A 27773-nucleotide genomic window follows, 5' to 3' on the forward strand; every position below is an offset into this window, starting at 1 on the left:
CTATCTTCTATTTCAAAACATAAGTTAACATCTACTCTTCTTAAGTGATTACACCAGGAAGAAAAAAAGTATTGAAAGACCCATATTATTGCAAGAAAGCTCTACAACAGCATGTGAAAATTAAAATTAAAACCCCCAGTGAGTTTGAGATCAGGGCCTTCTTTCTCGTTGATTATACTTGTAGTGTCTTTCTTCTAATTCTAGGTACCCATTTGAGAGGCAATGTAGTAAAAAGATCCAATAGAATTTCTCTTCTTTTGCTCTCTACACCCAAGGAACCCCAGAGGGATTAGAAAGGAAAGAACTAGATGTCAGCACCCATGATAGCTCCTTCCAAAAAGAGGGCCTAGCGAAACCTTCTTTTCTGCTTTTTAAATATATGATTACTTGCCTGTATTCAAAGAAAGGCAGCTGGCCATGCTGAGCTCTGAGCAGATTTCTGCATCTGTCTGTTATCGCTCCTTTCCTCAAAATGCTTCCACGCTTTCTGATAATCTGGGTCCTTGCTGCCTCTGATCTCTACTGACTCTCCACATAGCTCACCACGCTCTAAGCTCTCCGACCTTTCCCCTCCTCTTTGAATGCACAAAGTTCTTTTTGTCTTAGGTACTTTGCATTTGTTGCTTTCTAACTCACCCCCATCTCTCGCCCAAAGTTAGCTAACTTCTGCTTGTCTTTAAAGTTTTAGCTTAAATATCACTTTATTTGGTAGGCTTTGCACCACTCCCTACTAGATTAAATTCTCCTTTTACCCAGAGCGAGTTTCATAATTACATGATATAGTTATTAGTATGATTACTTGCTTACTCTCCCTACAGATAATAAGCTCCATGAAAGCACCATGTCCATTTTATTTCCTCTGTATCTATAGCGCCTGGAACATAGTAGAGGTCCTCGCCAATATTAGTTGAATAAATGAATAAGTTAACCAGTTCAGAAAATAAATATGTGTCCCTCCACTATTTACAACCAGGGACCAATATATTTTCTCCTGCCCTACATCCTTACCTGTTCAATTTCCTTTTCCTCCCAAGAAAAATGTACAACCAATAGAAGCCTAAGTGAAAAAGATTCTTAAACATGCCTCTTACTGGAATTAGAATGTGATCACTGCCATCTATTAAAATAAGTAGCTACAACAACCTCAAATATGCCTAATAAGGAAAAATTTATAAGGGATTTTTTTTTTCTATAATTCCATAGTATGGATTTCTCACCTAAGTTCGCTCAAAACACTTTTGGGAATTCCTCCAAAGAATTATTGATAATTCTGTGAAACACTCATCTTACAGAAATTGTTTCAAAAGAAGCTTAAAAAATTTAAAAAATTTTTCCTAAAGTATTTCAACTTATGAACCATGAAAGGCTTATATGAAAAGACAATCTTTAATTGGAAAAGTAAAGTAAAAATAAAAAACAGAATCATTCATTCAAAAGTCAGAATATTTAAGCTAACAGTCTTAGAAGAATTAGAAACAAGAAATCCAAGAAACAACAGAAAAGAGTAGAAAGTGTTTCTAAAACAAATAATATCTCGGGAATATACATTTAGAAACAACCTCTGAAAGAGTATATATCTCAAAGGGCACATCCAAGGGGTTTCACTTAGGAAGCTTTTAAAGTCTATAGCATTAAGGTTATTTGTTTAGAGAAGGACTTACTGGTTTCTTTGACTTGGAGATTTATGGATTTTTAAATTTTTATTTACCGATGGTGGTAGACATCAGAGGAACAAGAGAGGAAGATGAAAAAAGAGGCGAGACATAGCCTGCACAGTCCCTCATGGCCTTTCTCCTGGAAGAGAGCTATCTGGTTTTAGTCTAGGGTTAGTCCCACGTTTCAGTTGTAAAAAAAAGGTAACTAAAACATCTGGATACTAAGTGGTGACCTGAGCTGGCTTCACTATAATTGACAAAGCCTGGAACTCTGAAGGACACTATGAGACCTACCTTCTTGTGCACAACAGAGGAACTGGAATTTATTGTGCTTTCGTCATCATGCATCATGACGAGTTCAGAGCTGCTCTCATCCATGACCTCCTGCATGCTGTTCACACTGCTGCTCTGGCTGCCTGTGCTCACAGACATGCTTGGGATGGAATGGTTGCTGCCCAGGCTGTCCACTTCCCTGCTCAGGCTGGTTCCATGTTCGCTGTCCTATAAAAATGGGGCACTCGGGTTAAAAAAAAAAAATAACTGGAGATAAAGCGCCAATCCATTGACTAAGCTATTAAGCACACTCAATTTTGCAGTGCCAAGTTGCTTTTCTGCCAAATCTGCAAAGATAAACTTTTTATGTAGTAGCTCCACTACTCCCCCACAATTTCAGACAACTCAAATTCACTTCTCTGCCTTCCCCAGGGGCCATTCTGGACATGAGTCATAAGGCTCCAAATGCTGCTCTCCCTGGGCTTTCCCCTGTCATATGCAACTATCATATTACCGTATTACTATTTGGTAAGCAGAATCAGGACGGATTTGTAAGAAACCTCAGAGGCATCAAGGTGTTAGAGAGAGACTGCAGAAGACTAGACAGGTGACCTCTAGGATATTTGCAAATATGGCAGTGGTCACTTGAAACTAAAATAGAGTGAAAAGAGTTTTTGGAGATTTGACAAGCAATATACTCCTTTGCAAGTCATTACTGAGTAACTTCATATCTAAACAGGGATATTAATTCTACTGTCCTAGATAGGTAATTAAATTCTGCCTCCCTCAAGCAATTCTATCATGCTTACCTCTGTAATCTCATTAAATATATCTGTTAAATAATACTGGTATTCATTACTACTAGTTCAAAGACTACTATTTGAGAAGTGATAATCGGAACATATAATTTATCTATCACAGTGGGTATCTTTTGATAAAAGATTAAGTAATATAACTAAATCAACTTAGTTCCAAATAAATTCTATTTTCAAAGAAGCATATGCACATATATAACTTTAAAGAATTGTTACTCAGTAATATAAGGCACCGGTCCCCAACCTTGTGGCACCAGGGACTGGTACCAAATCTAATGCTTGGTGATCTGAGGTGGAGCCGAGGTGCTGATGCTAGGGCTGAGGAGCAGCTGTAAATACAGATGACAACTTGGCTTGCTTGGCCACCGCTCGCCTCCCGTTGCGCGGCCCAGGTCCTGACAAGCCAGGGACCGGTACTGGTCTGTTGCGCAGGGGTCGGGGACCCCTGATGTAAGGAATCACTGACGTAGGTAACTGGGGTAATTTAAAATAGTAGATAATACATTATATTTTTAACAGATTTATTTTCCCAGTTAAAGAGGATCATTCGTAGACTGATCTATGTAATCGAGATTATTAGTCCAAGTCAACTTTCTGAATTTCATTTTTATAGTTATAATAATTTTATTTTTATATTAAAAAACTAAAATAAAATTCATTCCTTTCCTCTTTTTTATCTAGTTTTAGATAGGCCACTCCATTCCTATCCTATGTACTCCTGAGATCCTACTTCTTTAACTATATCTCTGTCTTCCATCTTCAATACCTCTGTCCTGGCTCTTTTCCCTCTACACAGAAATATGAAGTGGCCTGCCTCATATTTATGTACCTCTACACACCGCCCTTTGTCACTTTTCTTTCTTAGCCAAATTTATGAATCTTAAATTAACCAACTTTTGCTGTCTCCATTTTGTCACTTCCCATTTATTCTACATCCCATGGTAATCTTCCTATTCATCCTAACTATTCCTGTGAAACTGTTTTCACTAAGGTCATCGAGAATGCCCTATTGTAAAACCCAGTTCTGGACCTTGTCTAACTCTCCGTGGCATCTGATGGTACTGGCTGCTCCTTCCTTAAAGCTCTGGACTCCCTTAAGAATTGCAATGCCTTTATCGCCTAGGTCTGCCTTTTCTTACATGGCTTGGGTCCTCTTCTTGTTCTACATTCAGTTCCTTGGTTCATGATCATTTTAGTGCTCTTAACTCCCAACCGACGGCCTTTTACTCAGAACTCTTTCCTGTGTTCTAGATTTGCATTTCCTTGCCAACTACTAGACAGCACCGTTCAGGTGTCCCAACTGTCATTACTCTTGCCTCAACCAATCCTTCTCATTTGAATGAGAAAGCAGGAAGTCATCTCTCCTTTGAAATCTCTATCCGTGTACTACGTCAGTCACATATGATGCCAAAACTTTAAACTCCATAGGCACCAAACTGAAATCATCCTAAACCTACTTTCTCCTTGGATTCTTTTCTGTTCTTAGTAGGAGCATACTCTAGTTACTCAGGCTCAAATGCTGAGTCACTGTAAACTCTTCATCTGTCACTGTCACTTTCGATGAGAAGCATTTATTGTCAAATCTACCACCACAGTGTTTCTCAAAAGTGTTCCGCTTTCCTGCATTCCCGTTGACTCTGTCCTTCTTACTTCTTGCATGGATTGTTATCCAGAATGTCGCCCATTCAAATCCATCTTACACTCTTGCTAGTCTAAATGCCCCAAAGCACAGCACTTTCCTGAGTCTAATATCACCCATATCGTGTCCTCCACACAACCTTCACGAATCCCTACCAGCAGGCTTATCTTCTCCCTACCATGAACTCCTGCATGATATATATACCTCTATAGCATTTTTCATACTTTGTTTTTAAGAGTTATTTTATGAATGTTTTATCTGCAACTCTGTGTGTCTTAAGGCAGAGAGCATCAATAACATTTTATCCCCAAAAGTGTTTCTCACAGTGCCCAGTCCAGAACTTTTTCACATAGTAGGCACTGCTAAAATAAATTAAACCTACTTCTTCGTCCTCCTGTGACTCGTTCAAGGGTCCATTCCGTGTCTCTTGGAAAAGAATTTTTTTCATTTTTCGGTACTGAAGGTTATCTAGTTCACGAACAGCGTCTTTTGTCCTCTGTATGAGGTCAATTAGGACACGTAGTGGCCTGTCTCGTCGAACAAAGTCATGCTAATGGAAGGAGGAGAACATAACAAAGAATGATAATGAGAAAACATACTGTTACATACAGGATGTAGATATAGTAGTAAATAAGTGTAAAACAGTTCTATGGCTTTTATAGAAATAACACGGGATTTTCATTTCATGTAGCCTCTTATATTGTTTGAATCTCATAATGAGATAACTTTATGCTTTTCTTTTCTTCAAGCCCCATTTTGTGGACTAGTGTTTACATGAGAATTCTTGAGGTTTACCTTATCATACACACGATAACAATGACTAGAACTTTAAAGAGTAGATGAGTTGCTTATAACTTTCAAATCTGAAACTACATAATAAGCAAAAGTAATATAGAGTATGGAATATTGTTACAATCTGCCTCAATCCTCCTCCCCACTCTATATTACCCTTTTAAAACATACTCGTGTATATGTTGTTTTCTATTTCTGTGGTCATATATAGTGTATGCTTGAAAATATGACAGCTGTTCAGCTTGTTCAGCAGTCAGAATTCTGGCAACTTAATCTTTACAGAATTGTACCATCGGAAATAAGGAAAAGGGGCATCTTAGCAATGAAAATAACTGCCCTCAAATCCACAAACTTTTCTTGGTATAAATGGCCCTTACTTTTAATATTACCAATGATCTTTAACACATATTCTGGTTTCCTGGTTTTTCAGCCTGTAGCAGATTAGAAAGGGCATGAAAGTGAGAGAAAAGGGATTGAAAACTGTTAGAGATAGAATTATTTGTTGTAAAAAGAAGTGCACTTTGAAAGTTCTCTGACAGCTGGACAGCAGAGAAAGAAATTCCATGACAACACACCTACCGACCGACCACCAAATAAAAATGAACAAAGGTTTATGAGCTATTTTGCAAAGGGGAATATGTCCCTCGTATAGTCAGTCCTTTTATACTCCAAGAATTTGCAAAATACTACTGTTTCTGAGTCATTGGAAAAGTGAAATGATGTTCATTATAGTTTCTTTAGAAGGCAGAGGAGCACATCACATATTTTGACGATATTACCACAGAAAATTATCAAAAGTGGGAGGAAAAAGTTTTGTTTTTTAAAGGAAAAGTTTTAGTTTATGTGGAAAATTTACTTATGTGAAATTATAATTTGGAAATATTGGGAAAATGAGATATAATGTGGTAGGCCTCAGATGATGGAATGGATTTAATTTCTTTATATGTTAAACAGATATAAAAGAGGAATGGGCCCGTTGGGAGAAAAAAAAATCTACATGTCTTGTGGTTCTTCACCCTGACTTTGCTGTCAGGGAAACTGTGGCTTTTGCTCCCGCTTTTATAAAATATCTCTTCCTCTGCAAAAAGTCCTTTTTGAAGATGAAACACCATTCCCGGAAGTAAGTGTAGCCTGCATATTTCAAGATGAGAACAAAAGGGGGAAAGGAAATTATTTTGCTACTCCAGTGCTTGCAATTACACAAGAGCAAATCGGTTTTTAGGAAACCTCAAGCTGTAACTTAGGATCACTGAATTTTAGAGTAGAAATTGCTCTTAGAAATTCTTTCACTTTCAAGGACAAGAAACTTAGGCACAGGGAGGTTAAGTGATTTACACGGCTAAATAGTGGAAGAGCCAGGTCTGTAACCTAATTTTCTTTATTCTGGGGTTTATTTTCTGGTGGTCATTGGCTTTCTAAAAACAGATTTGATCGTGCCATTCATTATGACAGATACTGTGTCCCCTTTGTCTCCCGTTTCAACCTGTTTCCCTTGCCTTCCTCTACCGTAAGCTCTAGAAAGTAAGAGTTGAACTCCAGCCTTCTCTGCAGTTACATACAACGTGACTAAGTTCTGGCCAATGAGATACAGGCAGAAGTCCATGAGGAAGGTATGCATTCTGGAATAAAAAGGTAAGGCACATTAAGAGAAAGAAGGTGGTTTGCCTTTTGCCCTTCTTCCTTTTTCCTGCCTGGAATGAAAGCTTGAGTCCTGGAAATGCAGGAGCCATTCTGTGACCAAGGTAAAAGCTACACACTAAGGATGGCGAAGCAGGAAGATAGAAGCTTGAATCAGCGATGACTCTTGGAGCTCCTTATAGCTCTGGACTACTTACAACACCTTTCCCATGTCCTGGACTATCTGAGATAATTAAACTCTTATCTGTTTACAAGAGTTTAGCTGTTTAGAACTGATATACTCAATAGACTAGTGGTTACCAGAGAGTGGGGGAGGGGAAAAGGGGTCAAATATGTGGAAACAGAAAGAAATCTAACCATGCACGATGAACACACAATGCAATATATGTATGCCTTGCTGTTGAATTATGCACCTGAAACTTACTGGATTTTGTTAACCAATGTCACCATAATAAAAAAAAAAAATTTTTAAATTTGATTCCCTCGATGTCTTAAAAATATCTCACTACCTCCATGATAAAGTCTGGTCTTTTAAAGCCAGGTTCCTGCGTGTATCTCTAAGCTTAAATCTAATAATTCCTATTCATTCTTCCCACCCAATGCATAGTATATGCTAGAAAATTTTTGCCTCATGCTTCACACCGGCATGCCTTTGCTCATGTAGTTTTCTCTGCCTGCAGTCCCATCTCTCCTTGTTCTCTGAACTCCTGCAATGAAAAGGTTCTCAGATTCTTTTTAAAAATATGTTTAAACATTTAAATAATATAGAAAAAATACATGAAAGAAAGTAAAAGAAAATCACCCAAATTCTGCCATCCATATATGAATATTATTAAATTATAAAATATCATTGTAGATATTCTATTTCCCTCTCAGAATAATGAATACCTAAAAATAATTTTACATGAGAAGCTTATTTTACATGCTAGTTTTAAGAATAATCTATTAAATTAAGATATACATAAACTGGAGTTATAAAATAATCGATTAATTCTAGTTATAATTTCTTCACCAAGATTACCAATTTCTCAAAGATCATCTAAAGTTAAGAAAAAGAAAAAAATTATATACTACTTTAAGGGATTGGTATTTATTTATTTATTTATTTAAAAAAACCCTGTACTTTAAGAACTATTACTGACCATTTACTCTGAAAAAATAAGTAAATTAGTACATTACATTTCTTTCCTACTCCTAGTTTTTTTCAGTAACATTGTTATTTTTGCACAGTTAACATTTATAATGTTTACATTCTGCTCTTTAACCATATCAATGGTTTTACTTTAGTTTTATATTTAAATAGATTCAATGTGAAGGCTATATTTTAAAGTCAAGATGAAAATGTGAAGAAAAAATAGATTACTTAAAAATATTTGGTAACAACTAGATAGCCAACTAGAGAAAGAAAATTCCTTATAACAAATTTTTGTATGACCTCTCCCCAAAAGTCCAGAATAAAGAATGTCAAAATATGAAAATTTTTTTTACAGTATCTACTACAAATTAATAAGGAAAAAACCCAACAACCCAACAGACAAATGGGCAAAGATCATAGAGAGTCACAGAAAAGGAACTAGAAATGGCTTTTCAACATATGAAAGGTGCTCAACCTAACTCATAATGAGAAACATAAATTAAAACTACAGTAAGAAAAGTTCCTCACTGATCAGACTAACACATTTCAAAAAAGTTTTGGTATTCATAATTTGTTAGTGGGACTATAAATTGGTGTGACTTCTTTGGAGGCCAATTTGGCAATATCTATTTAAATTTAAAATCCATATCCACTTTGATTAGAAATTCCACCTCTAGCAATTTATTCTTTAGATATCTATATATAGGTACAAAATGACACATGTACATGGATATTCACTGCAGCAGTTTGTAACAGCAAACAATTGCAAACACTATAAACGAGCTGGTTAAAAAGATTATGGTCATTATGAGAATATTATGGAGCCATTAAAAAGAATGAGGTAGCTTGACATGTAGTAATACAGAACAATACCCAAAACACACTATAATGTTAAAAAATCAAGGTAAAAGTATTTATAGTTTGTTATAATTGGTGCAAAATTTTTTAAAAAATTACTTCCATATACAAAATATATTTCTAGAAGGATGTGCACAAAATTGGTGACAGTAGTTGCTAACTGTAAAGAGGAGCCTAGAATGATAAAGGAGTTTCACTTTTCATACTCTGCCTTCCACTGTATTTTTACCTCCTGAAACATGTATTACCTACTCAAAATGAAGAATGTAGTCTCTTTACTTATGCAACATAAATAACAATATATATTTTTTGCCAATCTAAATTCTATTTCGCTACCAGTTCTTTTACCAGTTTCTCTGGCCCTTAATTCATTTTTTCTTCCTTCTTTCTCTCTCTCTCATTTAATCTCTAAAGTGATTGAATTTTGCTATTTTTTCTTAAAAAAAAAAAAAAAAAAAGCTTTTAAGAAAAGAAAGTTGCCTTAAGTTGTGAGGCTTGAAAATATCAGCTGTCTTTATAACCGAAGAGCATTTTAGCTGGGTCACAAATCATCGGTTGTAAACATTGTTCTACTGCTTTCTAGCTTTAAATATTCCCAAAGCGGTAAATCTGAAACCAACTAGTTTTTTCACACCAAAATAATTTTTCCACCTTGTTTGTATAAATCTTTCTTTAGTCTTAGATTTAAGCAACTTCACCAGAATATGATTTGTTGATCACTGAAGATCAGTTTCACGGTCTCCCTCTTTAGGGCTCTGCTCCAACGTCATCGCCATAGGAAAGCCTTCCCTAACTTATATAAAACAGTAGTTCCTGTCCCTCATCCCTATGTCTGCTTTATTTTTCTGTAAAAATTTACTACCACCTGATATTATATCATCATGTATTTATTTGTTCGTTTTTAATACACCTTCATTAGAATGTAGGTTCCATGAAAACAGGAATTATCTTTTTCTTGTATACTATTATAGTATTCTTGTTCTTAAAACAATGCTTCACACACAGTAATCAGTAGATATTTGTTGAATAAATGGTGGGCTCATTTGATCTGACCTACCAAATCAAATAAAGACTAAATCAAATAAAGTTCCACACATTTATTTCCAAAAAGTTTTCTTGAGGTATATCTTTAAATATCTTCTGCTCCATATGTTTGCTTCTTCAGAAATAATGGGTTGGAATATAGGAGATCGTCCTTGTCTTTCATATGTGTTATCTTCTTTATAATCATCTTTAGAATTTTTTCTTTCACATTTAATTTTATTTCCCTAAGATTATCTACCATTGGAAATACCCTAAATGGATTCGTTTATTGTATTAGCTTGTTGCTTATGATTTTAATTGTTCCTGTTTTGATTTTTCTCTTCCATTTCTTTCTTTACCTTTTCCATTTGCTTTTTATATCCTTTTGTTGCACATTATTATAAAATTTATCTTTGAATCCTTGTAGTTTCTTCTTCGAGGTATTTTTACTCCTTAATTTTAATACAGCCCATAATTATCATTTTTTCCCCTTTATGATAATGCTTCTTGTGTCCTTCAAAACAATCTTTGCCTACTTCAAAATAATAAAGATACTACTTTATCTCATATAGTCTGGTGTTTTGTTCTGGTTGCCATTATTCCCTGCAGAAATGTGAAGCTGTTGCTAAGGCAAGCAGAATAGCGGCCTAGCCAATGTATTCTTCTGTTATAAAGATCGCTGACATTTTTAAGCTTCATAAATTTAGGCAATGCAATCCTTCTGAGTTTTTCTTAAAATAAACAAACAAAGAGTTGAAGAACATACATATATAAAAAGAAATCTGGATTATTTTGTGCCAAAGAAAAGATATTTATATTGTAAAAGATTCCCACAGACTTTACTAATATGAATAGAACACATCACCTATGTATAAAATCTGTAAGAAAATGTTGCATGAAAAGAGATGCTGAAAAATGAGATGTTTAAATCAAATAAATGCTGTTAACATGATACTCTTGACACCAACATGTATGATGTAATGCCATGTAAATGTCTGCTTAGGTCTTTATCATATATCTTTGCTGCCTGATGATTTGGTAACAACCTCAGTGAAAATCCAGAGCTGTCATTTGAACCATGGCAGACTCTGTCCTGAAAACACTACATTAAACATTATAATATCATACAGATATTAGCCATAGAAACATCACAATAATAACCAGAGCAAGGAGGAATATTCTTTGTCATAAGTCAAAAAGTGGTGTGAGGGCAAAAAAAAAAAAAAAAGAAAAAGACAGGGAAAAAACTATCCACAGGGAATGTAGAGTATATACATTGCTATAATCTTTCCATTTCTATGCCTAGCTACTATCTCTGGATTCTGGATAAATGACAAGGCAGCATGTTCTGATCCAGTTAGTCATGATGAGGTACTACAGAAATGATTTACTATATCCCACTACGACATGACTTTAAATCCTCCTCCTTGAATATAAATTTGAAAAATTACCCGTAATAGTTCCGTTGACGTTGGCCTTTCCTGAGGTATTTTCTGCAAGCAGTAATCAACAAATCTCCTAAAAGAGTCTGTCCTGTGTGTGCAAATACATCAAAAGAAAATAAAATCAAGGTCTGTAGAACACATGGATTATTTAATTGTTATTTAAGGAAAATTTTACATTTTAGAAGACTTTTATTAAAATATTTTTGAATATCAGGAGAGCTGGATCATTTTTAACTTTATGGTATCTAAAATTAATTCTTTTGGCTAATGAATGTGGACACTTCCAGTTAGTTAACACATAAATATATCATACAAAAACAAGATCAAATCATAACATCTATCACAAAGTAAAAATACTATATTTACATATAATAGTTTTATATACATTTTTCTCTCCAAAGATGATAATTCTTATAAGTCTCAAGTCTATATTCTTCATGATCAGTTGGTTACTCCTCCATCACTCAGAACCTACAACAAGGTACTAAAACTTAAAGCATAAAAGTCAGAGAACGTAGGAATATGCTTCCTGGATGAAAATACCTCCTGTCTTGAAAATTCCATTTTGCCCACTCTTATTTAAAATTGTCCTTTTTCTGTAACTCTTGTAGCCCAAATGGTTATCAAAATGTCATGATATTCAGCAAGGAACATTACATCTTTTGAATAGATAGTATATGTTCTGCCTCAAAACATTTAAATACACACATAGTGAAAAAAACAAATGACACCTGGAAAAATAATGACATAGGAGGGCACTTCCTCTCTGCTTAGAAGTGATAAGAGCTGAAGTGACCAATAGGAGGCTGCCATGACTCAAGAGACTAGAGTTGTTAGGAAGGTAGCAGGGTGTGTCTCCTGTAGGATTTCAGTTGCTACTCACGTTAAGGACACAATACAAGCCATAGTGAGGACAGAAATAAAAATGTGTGTGTGTGTGTGGGGGGGGGGGCATTTAATGCCAATGTCATTTTTTATAACTTTCAATGAAGAAATGAAATGCTTTCCAGGTCAGAGAGTTAAAATGAAATTTAATGAATGTGCCAACAACATATGGCGATTTACTTAGAGATGTGAAATGATAGCAGAGTCTTACCATTCGTTAGACTGTAACGTTGGGGAGTCATTCTGGGCAATGTGATATAAGGCACTCATTGCGTTCATGTTAAAGAGGGGGGGCTTCCGTTCCGCTGGAAAAAAAAAAAAAGAAGCCCAATAAAGCAATTCTTGAAAGAAATCAGGCAGACAGAGAAACAAGGAACTATGAGAAAAGCTTTGCTGCTAAATCAATAGCTTGTTATTGTCATCATGCCACATGATCAACTTACTTGAATCTCTAAGGTCGGCCCAGAATAGCCACCCAGGAGAAGCTGCTGGTCATCTTAATGTACATTTGCAAAGATACTAACAGACCCATTTCAAGAGAGTGAAAGGAACATTTATCTTTTTCACATATCTTCGAAAGGCTAGTCTGTGCCTATCTTTTCACAATAGGTGTGAACACTGTGAATGTAAAAGGGGCCATGTAGAAAAGCTGGCAAGCGAAGAGGGCTGCCTGGCAGGCCTGACAAATTCAGTGATCAAAAGTAACCACACACAATGACCTGGTCATGAATTCCTAACTGGGTAGGTCATGGTGGGTAGTCAAGCCCCAGGCTCCAGCTTCCTTAGTAAAAGGTTATCCTTTGCCTGAAATGAGCCCTGTCCATCATTCTTGTGCGTCTAGGTTAACATACCTTTGAAACGCTAGGATAATCTTCAAGACCCATCAGAGGCTTAACCACACTTAGAAGAGCAGGTTCACCAAAACTCCTTGTTATTATCTTGTTGTCCCCGTACCATCTTTATTTACTAAAAATGTTGTATGTTAACCATCCTGTATCCACCAATGTAAAAGAAGTATGTATCTCTCCATTTTGCTTTTCATCCAATCCTAGAGATTTCCCTACTCTGCTTTCTCCTACCTCCTTAATCTACCACCAATAAATTTCATGTAACTTTCTCTGTGTTTTCTCCTTTGATTCTAAATGTATAAAAAGAACTGCCAAACTGTCATTCTCAGGAGCATTTTCTCAATCCACTGAGATCTTGCTTCCTGGTATGTCTTCGGTTTGGCTCAAATAAACTCTAATAAATTCTTTTCTTATGTCGACAACATCTTCGTGTATGTGTTTTAATTAAAAAATATGCGTTCACTCAAAAAAATTCAGAAGGCACAGAAATGAGAAATGAAAAAAAGATTATTATGGAATGGAACATCTTAAACATCACTAACATAGTATGGGAAATAAAATAAGTAAATCCAATAGACACTGTTTGAAGGCTCACCCAGGCCAGAGAACTGGTATGGGTGGGGGTGGAGGGGAAATAGGAGGGAGAAAGAGGTGGATGAATAATAAAAAAGGCTTGGTCCATCCCATCTTAAAGAGAAAATCAGTGAATCAAGGTATTTCTTAATGGAAGATGTAACTCCATCCCACCTCACCATGATCTCTTCTTTGGAATTTTATAGCTCTCTTTTACTGCTCATTTGGCATGGACTCACCTACTGCATTTACATAACATACAGATTTTTCATTCGAAGAAAATTATAAGCTCAAAGAACAAGATCTTGTAATCCAAATACTCTTATTCTTTTATTTATTCCCTGAGAACATGTAATAAGATGCTATTCACATATTAGGCACTCTAATTGTTAACAAAAAAACAAGGTTCTGAGCACTATTAATTTTATGCTATTTATTAGTTATTATGTCATAGGAGATAAATAACTATCTCATTCTACTGTGGCTATCCGAATGGATTCTTTATATAGTACCAGTTTGTAGCTCATAATCTGATCTCTGGTTTCATAACAGCATCTTGGTTTTTAAATATAAGGATTTTTCTAGTAACCACTATTAACATGGTGAATCGGGCTTATTCTCCACAATTCTAAGAAACAGAACAAAAATCAAGGACATAGTAACAGGGAAGACATTTTTACTCGAGAAAGAGGAACTTGAGGACTTGTGAAAAGCGGGAGTGGTACAAATCAAGACAAAAAAACATCCAACTCCCAACCTAAATGAACGATTTTGAAAGTAGTGAACTTTAAGTCCTTGGCACAGCTCAAGCAGAAGGCAACTATACTTATTCATATGTGATACTTTAGAAGGGCCTTTTATAGTCTTGACTAAGTGATCTCTGTCACCTTGAAAATGTGTCTATGGGTCTACAAATATTTTTTAATTTCTAAAGGATACTTTATACTTATCAACTAGTTAACGGTATTACAGGGACATGAAGAGTTAACAAGTGGAAGTTTGAACATTGCAATGTGGACAAATGGATTTATATCTGTTTCTAATGTGGAAGAGAAATAACTGGTTCAGGTTCGTCTTATTTTTCAGGAGGCAGACTCTAGAAAGTTTCTTGAGCTTGGCCTTCAGAGACCTTCAAGCATTTAAAGCCACGTGGAACTAGGAACATGTCATGTAACCATCACCCGTTTCCCATCATCCTAGGACAAAGTCCAGATTCTTAAACATAGCCTGTTGGCCTTCGTTAACATAACCGTGGCTAGCTCCAGCATTTCATTCTGAGAAGCAATACCCCTTCCCACCACACTACCCCTTTTCCATACCATCTTTTGCTTCACTGGAAGAAGCAAGCTCAGAGCCTGTTAGACAAGCTGCTTTCTCAGTCTGGACTCCCCTCTCACTTTCGTTCCCTAAACTTTAACTGGCTAAGTTTTGCCGATCCTTCAGGTTCTAGTTTAAATATAATTTCATTTCTGTATTAATTTAATAAATATTTACTCAATATTTATTACACGCTTATAAGCACTTCCTCAGGGAAGCCTTTCCTGATCTCTCAAACTACGTCTCTCATCAGATATTATCACTGAATATTATATTTTCCTCTTCTATAAGCTATGACAACCATAATTAATTCTTTGTGTAATTCTTTATTTAATGTGTGTCTTCTTTGCTAAACTTCAGGAGGGCAAGGGCAATGTCTATTATATCATCTTTGCATTTCCAGTGCTGCACGCAGCATCTGGTATTTATTTTTAGTGGCCAAAAATACCTATAAAAAACATAAATGAAGGTAAGGCAAACTAAGGCAGAATGAAGTCACAAAGTGACTGAGAAGAGACTAAGTCTTGGGGCTTGCGTGAGCTACTATGTGATGGCTCCATTCATTATCAGAAGGATGGGAACCCTCTCACTCACTGGCAAAAAGTATAAAATTCAAGCTGCTCAGAAGAACACTGAACTAAATGTGCAGGAGACACAGGAGGAACGGGGGGCTAAAAGGAAGACGAAAACAGAAATTTACAAAGAGGAGGATGAAAGAACAAAAATAACAACGAACTCCAATTCGACAGCGGTGAGAAAGGCAGTGGCTCAGATCTGACGCAGGAATGGGGAGTGTCGCTAAGTAGCAGGCACTGTGTAGGTGAATAAGACAAGACAGCCAATCACACAATGGCAGAAGAGCTCAAGTATTGAGAGGCACATGACTAAAGGTATTCCAAACACAGCATAGCTCACAGTTCTTTTATCTGGGAAACTTTTGCTAAATATTAGTTTCAGATGGCCTCGCATATGTTCAAGTCCTTTGCCAGATGCAGCACATAAATCCTATGAGTCACGGTGACAGGACTCAGTGCTAATCCAGAATACTACAGGGCAAGGTTTGGCAAACTGTGGGCCAAATTCAGCTGACAACCCATTTCAGTAGAGTTTTATTGGAACACAGCCACACCTATTCATTAACATGTTGTCTATGGCTGTTTTAATGCTACAATAGCAGAGTTGAGTAGTAATGACGGAGAATGTGTAGCTCACAAAGCCTAAAGCACTTATTATTTGATCCTTTATAGAAAGTTTGTCAGTCTTTGCTATATAATAGAATAATCTGCATACAAGCTTTTACACAAACAGAATAGAAAGTGGGAGTGCTTTGGAAGCCACCTTGTGATAGGTAATCTGTATTTTCTCAAAAGAGAAGGATGGAAGCATTAAAAAAAAAACTGAATTAAGTAAATTAAAAGAAAAATATAGTGATTTCTACTTAATCAAAGAAAATAATCAAGGTTTTATGGATGTTCCACATGTGTTTTATGAGATTAAGATTCAGGAAACAGTTCAATGAAGCTCTTGGACACTGCTCCACTTGGCGAAGCTCATGGTAAATTGGAGCTCCTAGACTGAGCTTTATTTGAATAAGAAAGATCAAAGAGTGTCCCTGTCTTTAGACAAATACTTCGTGAAAAGGCAACAGATTTCTTATGAACAAATGTAGCTGACAATTATATTAATTAATGATAGTAATAATTGCTACCAATTGCTACTCAATAATTTATTGAGTTCCTATTAAATGTCAGGCTCTCTAGGTGTTACATATGTTATTCATAATTCTCACAACAACTTGGCAAGGTAAGCATTATTATTCAGATTTCCCAACTGAAGAAGCAGAGGGTCAGCAAGCCTAATAATGAAACCGAATCATGCAGTAAGCGGCTAAACTGGGATTTCGACCCAGTCCTGTGAAACTCCAAGGCCCATGTTCTTTTCACTAGGTCTCAGCGCCTCTTCAATAATCCTGTGCATTTTATAACAGATAGTTCTAGTATTTCAAAATGGAAAAAAAATTAGAAGAAGATGTATACGACTAGATAGCTTAACACAACAGCCATCACAGCATTCATGTATGAACAGATAAACAATGAGTGGCTAATGTGGAAGAAGAAAATTCCAAGCAAAGAAACTACGTAATGACATATATGTGTTTTGTGCCGCCCAGAGAATCTAAAGGTAGTCAGTTCCCTGTCAATGCTGATGGACCAATGCCAGCCCCTACCATGATCTTTGCTAGTGAACTGAGCATCTGTAGTTTAAATAGAATGGCGACCAATTAATTCTCTTGAAGTAATGTTAAAAAAGAAAATATCTGGTAACTGGGCAATTTCATTGTCCAAGTATTTTCCAAAGATTCGTACATTTAACTAATTCTTTCAGTGGAAGATCAATTCAGCAAAAGGTAATTTGTAAAACAGGCTTAACTACTTAGGGAATGTGGAGCTTGATCCAGGAAGGAGGGACGGTGTCAGTAACATTATCACCTTCCTGCTTTGTGCTGGTCCCTCAGCAATCCAACTTACAGATTAGGGAACTTTTAAAAAATATAAACTATTATAGAAGAGATATAAGGAAAAAGGGTAACATTATTCAGGTACTATCTACAACTTTCAAAGTAATTTCAATATTAAAAGTACAATTTAAAATCATGCTATTTGTGCCTGGAATTTCATTACACCTCAAACACACAGAAAACTTAAAAAAAATTCATTGCTCAGGGTTATATATGCAACAGTTTAATATTCTTTTGTATAAAAATATCCTTCTTTTAAATGCCAAGAAGATAGAGATATATGGTAAAGCTGTCAAAAAAAGGTACTTGTAGGTTTTATTACATTACCAGTATAATAAGTTTTGAATAATTGCCGAGAAGTTAAATGTCCTTGTAAACAATTTTATTTCATGAATATTAACTGAACATGTACTATCATCTTTCTCTGAACCTAAGATGCTACTGAGTATAAGATATGCCGCTATTTAAGATGCCCCACTATTTTATGTGTGACTTAGGGAAAAAAGGAAAAAAACAGGAATTAATCCTACATTGTAAATGCGATTAGCTGTTATTAAGCATTTGCTATGTTCCAGGCACTATGTTAAACACTTTACATATGTTATCTTATTGAAGTATGACAATACTTATGATATGTATATTGTTATTTTCACTTAGATGGGAAAACTGAGGCTTATGGAAGTTAAGAAAATTATCCAAGTTCTTATAGTCTGAATCAACATGTTACACAACTCCAGGAGGTGTCATTTACATCCTAGACCACCTAAATGCCTACTGGAGTATGTATACCCCTACATGGTGGTCCTGCCAGCTAAGCGTTGGTAAAACCAAGATTCAAATCCAGGTTCCCATTCTAAAACTTACTCTATACTAACTCTGCTATGCAGAGAGTAGTTTTTTTTTTTTCTTTTAAATCAGAGAAATATACATTTATTTCTAACTTTTAAAAAATTAGATTTTTGATATTTCAAATACATAAAAATTTGCATAATATTATAACTGGCACCAACTACTTAGATTTATCATTATTTTGTCATATTTATTTCAGAAATTTTTTTTTCTAAAAAAATAAGAAAGTAAATGTAACTCTGTTCATCTTCCTCCCTCTAGAGAGTTTACTATTCTTTTACATCTATGCTCTTATTTATGTATGTATGTATACACACACACACACACTTATATATATATATGCTGGTAAATAAATAAAACTGTTTATATAAAATTTTAATAATTGGCATCATACCGTATTTATACTTTTGCATCTTTCTTTGTGCACTAATTATTCAATGTTGTGATTTTTGAGATTTATCTGTGATGATACATGTAGGTTCAGTTCATTTTTAAGTGCGATACAGTATTCCATAATTAATTTATCCATTCTTCTTTGGATAAGACTTCAGGTTGTTTCTATCTTTTATAGCTTTTGCAAACAAGGTCGCAGCCTTTCCAGTGTACATTTTCCAATTTAGAAGGCTAAAGATTTCTCTAAGGTGTACAGGGTGGGTCACTGAGACTGCGGCTCTTCACCAACTTCACTAAATGTTGCCGATTTGCACTTCAAAGTAGTTACGCCAATTTTCATTCCTACCGACAGTGTTTAAGAGTTCCTGTTTCCTCAGCAGCTTCCCCAAACGTGTTATCCTCAGACTTTCAAACTGTCAATCTGATAAGTGTGAAATGGTTTTAACTTGCATTTCCCTGATTGCCAATAGTATCCCATTAACGTTTCCTTTTCAGTGAACTGCTTGATCATATACTTTGCTCATTTTTCTACTGGCTGTTTCTCTTCATCTTTTTGACAAAGAAATTCAATAAAGGAATTGTAAGAGTTCTTTATAAATTCTGGACCAATGTTCTGTTGGTTAGGTGTGTTTCAACTATTTTCTATTAGTCAATGGCTTGTCTTTTAATTTTTGTGTTTTAATATGAAAATATAATTTAAAATATAGAAATATAATTTTTATATTTTAAAGTAGTAAAAGCACCATGTTTGTCATCATGTTTGTAATGTTGTTTAGAAAAATTCTTCCCTGTATCTATAAAGGCGAGCAATAATAACAATAATTATACTTATGCAGTGCCTATTATATGCCAGGTCATGTTTTAAGTGCTTTATTAATTCATTAATGTTCATAACAATCTCATAAAGTAGGCACTATTATTAACTATTTTACAGATGAGGAAACTGAGGCATAAGGGGGCTTTTCCTAAAAATTTTAAAGTTTTACTTTTTGCTTTTGAGAATTTAACATATCTGAAATTTATTTTTGTGTATAACATAAGCTAGGAATCTAACTTTAAGTTTTTATCATATTATTTTAATGCCTTTTTCTGTTTTATATCAAAATCCAACTTATACATGAGTCTGCTTCTAGCTTTTCTAGTCTGTTCTATTGGATATTAGTATTTCCCTGCACCAATACTATACTTATTTAATTATGGTATGGATTTTGGTATAGTGATTCTTCCATCAGAATCCTATTTCTTTGAAATTGGCTTGTCTTGGCTAGTTTTGGCACTATTAATTTTAGAACTACCTTGTCAAGTTCTACATAGCATTGTTGGAAGTTCATCATAAGTCCTTTTTAAAGTATACAAATATTTCTGATGAGTGCCACCAAAAAATCAGTGTGAATAAATTAGATAAATTTCTTTTGCAGTTAAAAAAAGAACGATATAATATTAGAATCTGAAAAGGAAAACTACCACCTCAATATCAATTAATAGAGGGCCACTTAAATAAATTATAGTGTATCCATGTTATGGAATAACATGATACCATTAAAAAGATGAAAAATATGTCTGAGTTACTAAAATAAAACAGATCTCCAAGATGTCACTAAGTAAAAAATCAAAGCACAGAACACTGTACAAGAGAATCATTGGTTAAATTTACCAGTATACTACTGATAAAGGCAATTTTAAGATATATTAAAATTCAAAATATGTAACCAAAGAACAGAGAATCCTTGGTATTTTAGATAACTTTAGATAACTGAAATAATATTTGGGGAACAAATTTAGAGCTGGGGTTACCTTCTAATATGAAGGTTTTTGGGGATTTCTCTATATATGGGTCAAACACAGTTTTTAGAGTCGGGTCTTTGATAAGCCTATTATTTTCTCAAATTTCCCTTAAACAAGTTGAAATGTAATCAAGTAACAAATAGTATAGGAAGGAAGGACACATATTACTACTCACAGTATGAAGAATGGCTATTTTTCAAGCAGTGAGTCTTACTATTGTGTATTCCCACATTTGTTAACTTCCATATCTGCTTAAACTTTTGCTTAAATCACTAACATGAAAATGTAGCAGAGAAAAAGCAATCTTCTGATGTTATGCAAGAGCATGGAAGAAAGATAATAAATTCATATTATCTGACACACTTATATCAGTAACTCATTAAATAATGGCTAGGTGAATAAGTTAACAATCATAATAAGGAATGATTCTCAAAAGTATAATGAAAAGGATTCTTTACTCACCCAATTCAATACAGGTGATCCCAAGCGACCAAATATCGACTTTCCCATCATACTGTCCTTCGTCCATAGCTAAGATCACCTCTGGAGCCATCCTGCCAAACATAATGTGCAAAGCTCAAGTCATAAATTAAAAACTAAATTCACCTAATAAAGCGACTCAATGAAATAGCTGTTTTTGAGGGTATTCTAAAATTATATCTGATGAACATATTATTTCCTTACGCAAATCATTTGGAAAAACACTATTCGAAATGTAAATAATGTATTTAATGATTTACATGAATGATAGATTATTTTTAATCAATCCTGGTTCCATCATTTCCTATGAGTTTGATCTTGGGTAAGTTACTTAACCTTTCTGTATATCAGTTTCTTCATCTGTAAAATGGAGAATTCTAGCAGTTACCTCAGAGAGATTTATAAAGGATTCATATGTATGAAATACTTAAATTACTTTAAAAATTCTTTATAAAACTATAAAAAGCAATTAATCGGATACTTCAAAGATATTATACTTTAAAAATAAACAAACATGCTATAGTAATGGATGTTACTTTATCCATATGAATTTTCATTAGAAGGACAGGAGCCATATCGGTTTAACATGTTTTGTTCTTTATTAGTGTATATTAAGTAGTTGTTTAGTAAATGCTATTGGATGATAAAAAAATTCAAATAGCTTATTTTTTTAGCAGGTAAGTAATTTTCCAGGGACATGAGTCATTCTTCAAGGTACAATGAAATTCCAATGTACCTATGAAAGGAAGGAAAGGAATTTTTAATAGAATGGGGTGAAACTAAGTCAGAATGACAAGCTAGGTAAAGTATCAGAGAACTCAACAAAGACAAGAGCCCGAATTTCTTTTATTGAAAGGTAACATTTAGGCTCACTGGCTAAAGAAAGTTAAAGAAACTCCCATCCTTGTCTGGACACTCTGCCTCAAGAGAAAAGTTCAAGAGAAACTTGAAATCTAAAACCTGAGCTTGGACAGTGAGTTGATAATCCTGCTCAGTTTACACATAGTGACATCAACCTTATTTGAACAATTTAAAGTCACTGGAAATTTTATACTAAGTCAGAGTGTTCCTTCTTGCTAGTGTTTTGTATCCTTCTCTAATGAAATCCCATTTTGAGACATATGGTGAGACACTGTTGGAAAAAAAAAAAGTCAGACCAATGCTATGTGTCCATCTTGTTTGCGTACGCATATTTTAAAAACTATATCATGTTTTCTAATTCTACATACCAGTAAGGTGTGCCCACAAAGGAGTTGGCAGGAGAAGCCATTGAGGCAGATCCAAAATCAGCTAGTTTCACCTGACCTGGCTCTGTTAGAAGAATATTTCCTGCTTTAATATCCCTGTAGGAAAAAAATAAGAGGGTTAGAAAATTACTTTTCAATTTTTGATTATGGAATAAGGTCAGAGCATGCAATTAATAAGACAAAAAAGTTTATTTTAAAAATCCTTGCTCAGATAGCCAGAAGGGGATTTCGTAATTACTGCATGTTGTAAGGGGGCCCAGATTCCTGGGTGTACTTATAGGTAGGTCATAGTAATTACACTAAAAGGTGGAGCTCTCTTCAGAGGGAGAGACTGCAATGAGAAAAAAGGCAGACATGGCAGCCAAGGAAAAGGATTCAGTTACTACACTTACAAAACCATATTCTTAGACGCGAAATCCAGTTATCGAAAGTAATTCGTGTGCTGGGAAAATTGATGCCATTTGTAACTGCCTTTTTTTTTCTCCTTTTCCAAGTTACATGACATTTTTGGAGCCTAAACAAATCTTCAGTGACTCTGCATTGACTACCTACCAATAAACCTCCACTACACACATACCTTTTCTTTCTTGCCTGTGACCCTTTCTCTCTGCCTTTAATTGTAACTGCAACTCTAAGGCATTTGAGGGTACATGTTATATAGAAGGTGTTATTTTAAAAATAACACTGTACAGTAAAAAGAAGACCCTGAAAGATCAAAACAAACAAGGATTAGGGGTTAGGAAATAGCATTTCTATTGTGTTACTGCAAAGAATTGCAAGCAGTTATTACTAAAGCTATTAGATGTTTTATGTAGCAAAAAGATTTAAAAATGATTTAAAAAAAAATTCATTCTTCAGTATGATAATTTCAAATGAGAAGATGTGAATGTACTCCTTATTCTCTTTAAAAAACAAAAACAAAAACAAAAACATGAGGTGTAATGATTATTTAGAACCAAGAATTGTACTTGATGGGCAGTGAGAAGATAAAGCAGAGAGAATGAGGTAAACTTATGTCAAATTGAAAATGATAAGTTCAAATACTTCCAAAATAACGTTTCCAAAAATCTTCCCTTGAAAATTCAGTTTCTTTCCTCATGATGACATTAGGAATTGGCAGAGAACTAAAAAAAAGCATTATTTATTTCTCTTACAACAGAAAAATATCTTTATTATCTTTGATTACAACACTGACTTGCCTTTTAAATCAAAATAATACAATCTGAGACATAGTATTTATTATTAAATAAAGAGCATTCTTTAAGTTTGTCTTTTCAACTTCTTTTACATACTAAAGTATAGCACAGAACAAAACATAAATGTGCAGATTAAGGTAACAAAGACTAAAAACCTGAACTGTGGCTTTAACAGGAGCAGGCAAAATCATCATAAACCAATTGGCATTCAGTAATGACCTCTTGGTACTAAAGAGAGAGATTTTTTTTTAAAAAAAAGGTGTCAAATTCATAGAAATTATGGTTAAATTTATTTCATCAATATTTATTAGACATGGTTAAGTTCATTCTTGGTCTTTATAAATTGGCCACACTCACAGCAGGAATTTTGGTTTGCCTATCTTGAGGAAGTTCTGCTGTTTTTAGTACCAGTAACTTGCGATAGCCACTCTAATGTGACTAAAACAGAAGTAAAAGGGGAACCTATGACTTACTAGTTTCATTTCTTCCTAGCTAATGTCAAAGTGTTTTCTTTCACCTCAGATCCTTTAAACCTAACTCACATTCCACTACTTCTGTCAACATGCATTAAAGTAACGATATTAGGAGTTCTTTACTGTAAAAGGAAAAGACTGGAAACAACATCTTTGTTCAGAAATTAGTGGTGGGAAGTAGGATGGAGGGAGGAGGGTGGGGTTGTGTTACAGAATATATAACATAGAGGAAAACCTTGGATTAGGAGATAGGAAATCGGAGTTTTAATCTTTATTATATCAACGCTGTGAAACTACGGGCAAGTTATTTAACTCTTTCTGAGTCCCAGTTTCTTCATTTGCCAAAATGAAGACACTCATCCTTTCCTAAATATCTATATGAATTACAGAAACAAAATATTTTAAAGTGATAAAACAGCATATATTTATATAAGAGTGACTTGCTATTTGCAATAGAAAAGGGAGAAGAAACTCAACCGTGAAAGAAATATATGCAAGGAAGGCTAATTTCCTTTTCTTCTTGACACAGTATCAAAATGTTGCTGGGCCCTTTTTCAAATTTCCTTGCAACACCCTGCCTGGTGAATAGTTAACCTACAGAATAGAGATAATCTAAGTCTTTGTGGATATATGGGAGAGATGAAGAGACAGCAACTAAATTCTGGCAATTTCACTCCTCATCCAGAAGCAGGAGCAGTCTACTTGCTTCCCACAGATCCTTAGGCACCCTAAAAATTGGAGCATGCACTAATTTTCAAAGTGCCTTGAATAGACAGTCCTGTAGATGAAATGAAAACGTAACTAGTTTCTAACCTTACCTATGAATCAATGCGTGAGAATGCAGGTAGGCTAGCCCCTGCAAGGCACCATGAGTAATGGCAGCGATCTCCACTTCCTGAAGTGGTTTCTTGTGAACTGAGGAAAAAAAAAAATTCAGGAGTAGATGATCAGTTTCTTTCCTCTTTTTATCTTATACAACTATACCCGATTGAATTCATCTCAATACACAGGATATACATTTTCTATAGAATAGTAATAAATAAGCAGATAACAGGAAATCTGTCTAAAAGAAACAAACCAACCCCTCCAAATAAAATAAAACAAAGCCTGATATCCATTGTAATGAATTGTTAATTTACTTGTCAGTTGTAAGTCAACTGGTTGGGCCCAAATTTACCAGTCCCTTCCAACATTTTTAAACGCCTAGAGTATTTTAAGTTACATTATTCTCCTCTGCCACAAAGCCATCTATAATTACCCCTCTAACTACAGGTTTTCATTATTTGTGAAAGCAGCTAATAAGCAATTTCTATTCAGAGATCAAGAAAGTTTTTTTTTAATGTAAATTCTTAACATAGCCTTTGGTTATAACAGCATCTGCAGAAGAAAACTGGGTCAGTCAAGATATTTGAAAGGGTTAAATATTAATATAATTTGATACTATCTACCTCTCTTTCACATACATACACATATATTTGAAGTCTTTGGCTACACATACTACATCGCATTAGCCAAACATTTTAGTAGTACCTGACCAGGATGGTCCATGAACTAAAACAAAACAGCAGGAGGGCTGCTAATCACTACTCAGATACTTTTGGTGACACTCCAGAGATAAAGTTAGCGCAGCTTACTCAGACAATCCTTAAGTCATCATCCATTTAGCTTGCACAAACTGCACTTTAATATAAGAGGAGATAACATTCTGGTCAAGGGAAAACAGAAAGGAGGGTATGGCGCGTTTATTCTTACCTTCTAACAAATCAGAGGCTGAGCCTAAGCAGTACTCCATCACCAGCTGTAACAGAGTAAAATAATAATCCAAACAATGAAGGTTAATAAGAAATTGCTAAAACCAACCAACCAAGGAACTAAGATTATTAGAAGAATAAATATTCTGACCTACTAAACCTGGATTAAGTTTTGGCCAATTGGCACTAATTGATTTTTATAATTTTTATCATTTGTTTTATTATCTACTCCTTGGAACTGGAATTGATTTAAGACTATAAGGGGACTGGATATGGAAATAGTCCCTGCAAATGGTCAAGCTAAGACTGCCAAATAATTAATTTACTACTAATTTCCACACCAACTTGTTTCAAAAGGATTTAAGGTGGCTAAGGCTACACTATAATTAAATTAAATTTTATAATTTGGCAAGTGGCTACAAAATACACAAGCCAGTAAAACCTATACTGGAAAATAGAAGTTAAATAAAATAAACCATTAAGTAGTAAATTTCTTATCTTTACATTTAAGAAGTACTAAACAAGAAAATATCATTTAGAATTCTAAAGATGCAGGCTGCTTGTCTCATTATGTCAGCTTGAATCCCTAAGAGATATGGGATATTTAAATTTTAGCTTAACATAATTCTAAAATTATACTATTAAAATACTATTGATATTTATTGGGTTTGCAATCTTAAGAGGATTTTTTAAAAGCAAAAATGAGAAAACGCTTTACTTTCATCTTATAGTTTTTCAGGTGTCCCAGGCTACTGATTTGTAGCCAATGTCAGAACTATGAGTGGTCAGTGACCAGTCTCCACATATACACACAAGCACGCACATTCCTACAAATTATTTTGTTAGTCTAAACATTACCATATGCTTAGTATAAAATATAAATTTCCTTTAATCACCTAGAGATAATCAATATTAATACATTCATTCCATTTAAAAAAATAATCTGAAAACACATTTTTATACTATGTACTTTGTATTACTGGCATAATTTAGAAAAATATGAGAACTAAAATATTGATGTATAATAAATATCATATATAACAATTATATATTACATAATATGCATAGAATTATATCATATATGTATAATGTCACATTCTCCTAAATTAGTCCAGTAATAATGCGATGCAAGGTACATAATATACTTGGTAATATAGACTATATATCACATAATGTATAATTGTATATTGTATAATATATATCTAAATTATTAAATTATATATATGTGTAATATTAAATATATAAATATATAAAAATTATTTTATTACTGGAATAATTTAGAATATGGGGCGTTCCAATGTTTAAAGGTTAGAAACTTTATTATAGTTTTCTGCTTAACATTAAAAGTAAGCAGATTTGTAAACATTAATTTTCTTATTATGAAAGATTCTACATAAGTGATTATTATAAAGAACAGTAGCCTTTAATATGCACTTATTTTTTTCAGATATAATTTATTGAGATATAATTGACAAATAAAATACTTTTTTCTTTAATCAGTTTTGATGGGAACATTTCTCAATTATATCACATACTTTTCTAATTCTTTATATAAACTTCCTTACACTGAAGGAAGTTTATATAAATATTGAATATTGAACTTTAGAATCAAATGGTGTGAATATTTTTGTAGTTATGTTTATATTTTTTAAATAGCACATTAAAAAACTCTATATAATTGTCACAAACGTTCTTTCCCTCACTGTTCCATAACACAAAGGCACCTGAACTGTGGCGTGTTATTTGCTCCTGACATTAAACAGCTCTAGTTGTTTTGCTTTTAAATTATTAGGTCTGCATTTTAGCTTCCCCAACTTCTTCCTTATGATCAACTTAGTCTGTGGCTGTTTGTATGCATGTCTCCAGCATCCGAGTTCCTAGAAGCTTCTTATAATTAGCCTATCAAATCTGTTGCAGACAGAGACCAGGTGACCAACCTTATTAGCCAGCACTCTACATAATCTAAGAGTAAATAAGTTTCAAATAAGAGCTTAGAGGACTTTCTAAATACTTGAAACCATGAGATTGTGATTGAAATCCCTTTCCTGACTCCTTTAAGACAGCTGAGATTGCCAGAGAACTCATTTCCAGATATTGAGATGCTCATCTGATTAATTTCTCCTCAGAACAGAAACAATGGCTCTAGATACCTTAAAGAGTTGCTTGAACAGAAATGTTTATGTTT

General features: G+C 34.3%; 1 protein-coding gene across 3 annotated transcripts in view; it reads right to left on the minus strand.

The window, feature by feature from the left end:
• The window catches only part of TAOK3 (TAO kinase 3), a 145859-nt gene that overhangs the window by 38462 nt on the left and 79624 nt on the right, over positions 1 to 27773 (minus strand). For all 3 annotated transcript variants that reach the window (XM_016149524.2, XM_016149522.2, XM_016149523.2), the window contains exons 6-13: positions 25590 to 25635; positions 24656 to 24752; positions 22151 to 22264; positions 20904 to 20995; positions 12370 to 12463; positions 11280 to 11361; positions 4765 to 4932; positions 1950 to 2156 (exon numbers count right to left, since the gene is read on the minus strand). In XM_016149524.2, coding sequence (XP_016005010.2) covers positions 1950 to 2156; positions 4765 to 4932; positions 11280 to 11361; positions 12370 to 12463; positions 20904 to 20995; positions 22151 to 22264; positions 24656 to 24752; positions 25590 to 25635 — 900 coding nt within the window. The remainder of the gene's footprint in view (positions 1 to 1949; positions 2157 to 4764; positions 4933 to 11279; positions 11362 to 12369; positions 12464 to 20903; positions 20996 to 22150; positions 22265 to 24655; positions 24753 to 25589; positions 25636 to 27773) is intronic.

This window comes from Rousettus aegyptiacus, unplaced genomic scaffold (assembly GCF_014176215.1).
Source record: "Rousettus aegyptiacus isolate mRouAeg1 unplaced genomic scaffold, mRouAeg1.p scaffold_m13_p_5, whole genome shotgun sequence".
NCBI lineage: Eukaryota > Metazoa > Chordata > Mammalia > Chiroptera > Pteropodidae > Rousettus > Rousettus aegyptiacus.